The following is a 2,342-nucleotide window of genomic DNA, read 5'->3' as shown; positions in this document are numbered from 1 at the left end:
CCAAGATAGACGCTGGAATAACCTCCTGGACGATAATTTCAAATGAATTTCTGAAGTAATCGCAAAGAAGTCCTAACGACTCTGTCCCAGCAAAGAACACCTTCCTCTTTGCATCTCTCTGTTCACCTCCCATCTAGCCGTTTGAATCTTTTAAAATAATGTTTCCTACTAAGAGCCAAGCACCACCAGACGGCTTAAATAAACAATCTTACTCAATCCTGATAATAACCTTGTGATAAGTATTAGCATCTTCATGCTGCAGACAATCAACGGAGACTCAGAGAAGTTTAAGAAACTGGATTCAGGATCATTCAGCCAATGAGTGGAGGTACTGGGGGCTCCTACTCCCATTGCTGCTGCTGCTGCTAAGTCGCTTCAGTTGTGTCCGACTCTGTGGGACCCAGAGACGACAGCCCATCATTAGTCAGGCCTAAAAGTTTTCGGTCTGAGTCAAGTTGAACAAATAGAAGCTGACAGATTTGCACTTGGGGAAGTGTAGAGGAAGGATCTGGAAACTCTGAGGTCTAGGGAGGGTCTGGGTGAGAAGATAAGGCACCCAGGGAAAAGGAGCAAGGAGAAATAATTGCAGGAGATTGACCTGCTAGAAACGATAGTTCAGCCCTTCTGGGTTCTCACTTCTAAATGCTTTCCGAGACTAGTACTCCTTAACCTCCGAGAAAGTAAAGCACCGCGATTCGGGTTGAAAAATAAAGCATTTATTTTAGAAGTTAATTCAAGGGGTAAAGAGAGAAGGAAACAATATTTTATTTGCATCTATTCGGACAACAAAACCAAAGGTCACACGGCAACACACAAATTACATGAAGCAACGAAAGATAAAATGTGATGGGGCCAGAGGCACTGGGATGAAAAGGACTCAGGCCAGTGGTTTGGCCCCACAATCAGCTCAAAACTATGAGTGAACCTCCACCAAGAGGTTGGGGGATGGAAAAAAAGTGGCGGTAAATAAATAATAGTAAACAATGATGCGAACAGTAATAAAAGCGTAACGAGGTGAGCCTTGTTAGAAGGACTTGCATATGCTCCGGAGAGTTACAGTTACTTTCGTTCGGGCAGCCGCCTCTACGCTGCTCTGAGAGTCTGGCTGGAACAGTGAGCAAGGGTCAGAGAGTCCTCAGTCCGACCGGAAAGCTACCAATCCCCCGCCTTCCTTCAGGCAGTCTTTACCCCTCGAACGGCCAGCAGATCGTGGAGGATGGGCCACAGCAGGGGCTGGCTGCTGCTTGCAACCCAGTTACAGGATTCCAGCATTTTCAGTCGCTGAAAAGGGCCCACTTTTTCCGGAGCCCACCCTATGGCGGAGAACAGCTTGGAGCCGGCAACTCTCTGCACATTTTCCCTGAACCTAATTCATGCTACCTTAGAGAACGTACAGCAAACCAAAGGATGAGATGGATAGAATTTAGGTGGAGAAGGGAATATAAGGCTATCCTTTGGAAACATACGTGTATTTTATATACTCTAAATAAATCTCCAGTACGTTTGTACCCCACTTAGACTTTGTATTATTACTTATCACTTCCTTCCCATCCCTTCACCCCTTGTCTAATTACGCTAAGCAAACTGATGCCTTCAAGCCAGAGTCTTGCAGTCGGGCTAATTGACTATCCCTTACTTTTGGGCTCCTGCCCTGAGGTCGCGCAGTCCTGGGCGCGAAGGAGATTTTCAGCACCACGGAGAGCACAAGTCCCTCCAGGCCTGCCTTTCCTGAATTTTTTTCTTAGCGCCCAAACTTTTCTGGTGGGAACAGAAAGGAAAGAAGGGAAAGGGAAGGCCGGGAGGCAATTAATTAGGATAAAGGGGAAAGTCTGTGACTTCGGGGGTGAGAGCCTGACCTGCCAGGAAACGTCTTGGAGCCCCCATACCGTTCCCCCCAACTCCAGGGGGACATACACTCAGCTCTCCCGGCCCCGGACGCCGTGCCCCGTCGCAGTCAGTGGACAGCCGAGTACTTCATTCGTTTCTGTTTCTGTCTCTGGTTGCAGAACCAGACCCTCACCACGTTCTTTTTAAGGTCCAGTTTCTCGGCGATGGCCGCGATCTTTTCGGATGAGGGCCGCGGCTGGATCGCAAAGTAGGCCTCCAGCGAGCGCTTCTCCGGCGCCGCAATGGACGTGCGTTTGCGCTTCCGCTCACTGCCATTGAAGAGCTCCGGCTTGCTATTTTTCTCTCGATAGGCGGCCTCGGCTTCCTCCAGCCAGGCCTGGAGTACCGGCTTGAGCGCAATCATGTTGTTGTGCGAGAGAGTGAGAGACTCGAACCTGCAGATGGTGCTCTGGCTGAGCGAGCCCACGCCGGGGATCTTGAGGTTGGCCAGCGCG

The 2,342-nt window shown here is 49.6% G+C and overlaps 1 protein-coding gene across 1 annotated transcript in view; it reads right to left on the bottom strand.

Moving 5' to 3' along the window:
- Positions 1-1,954: 1,954 nt before the first annotated feature.
- POU4F3 (POU class 4 homeobox 3) overlaps positions 1,955-2,342 on the bottom strand; it is a 1,336-nt gene continuing 948 nt past the window's right edge. The window contains exon 3 of the mRNA XM_010850645.1: positions 1,955-2,340. Within this exon, the coding sequence (XP_010848947.1) occupies positions 1,955-2,340 (386 nt within the window). The remainder of the gene's footprint in view (positions 2,341-2,342) is intronic.

This window comes from Bison bison, unplaced genomic scaffold, assembly GCF_000754665.1.
Source record: "Bison bison bison isolate TAMUID 2011002044 unplaced genomic scaffold, Bison_UMD1.0 scf7180017864291, whole genome shotgun sequence".
NCBI lineage: Eukaryota > Metazoa > Chordata > Mammalia > Artiodactyla > Bovidae > Bison > Bison bison.
This window is presented reverse-complemented; position numbering and strand designations above follow the sequence as displayed.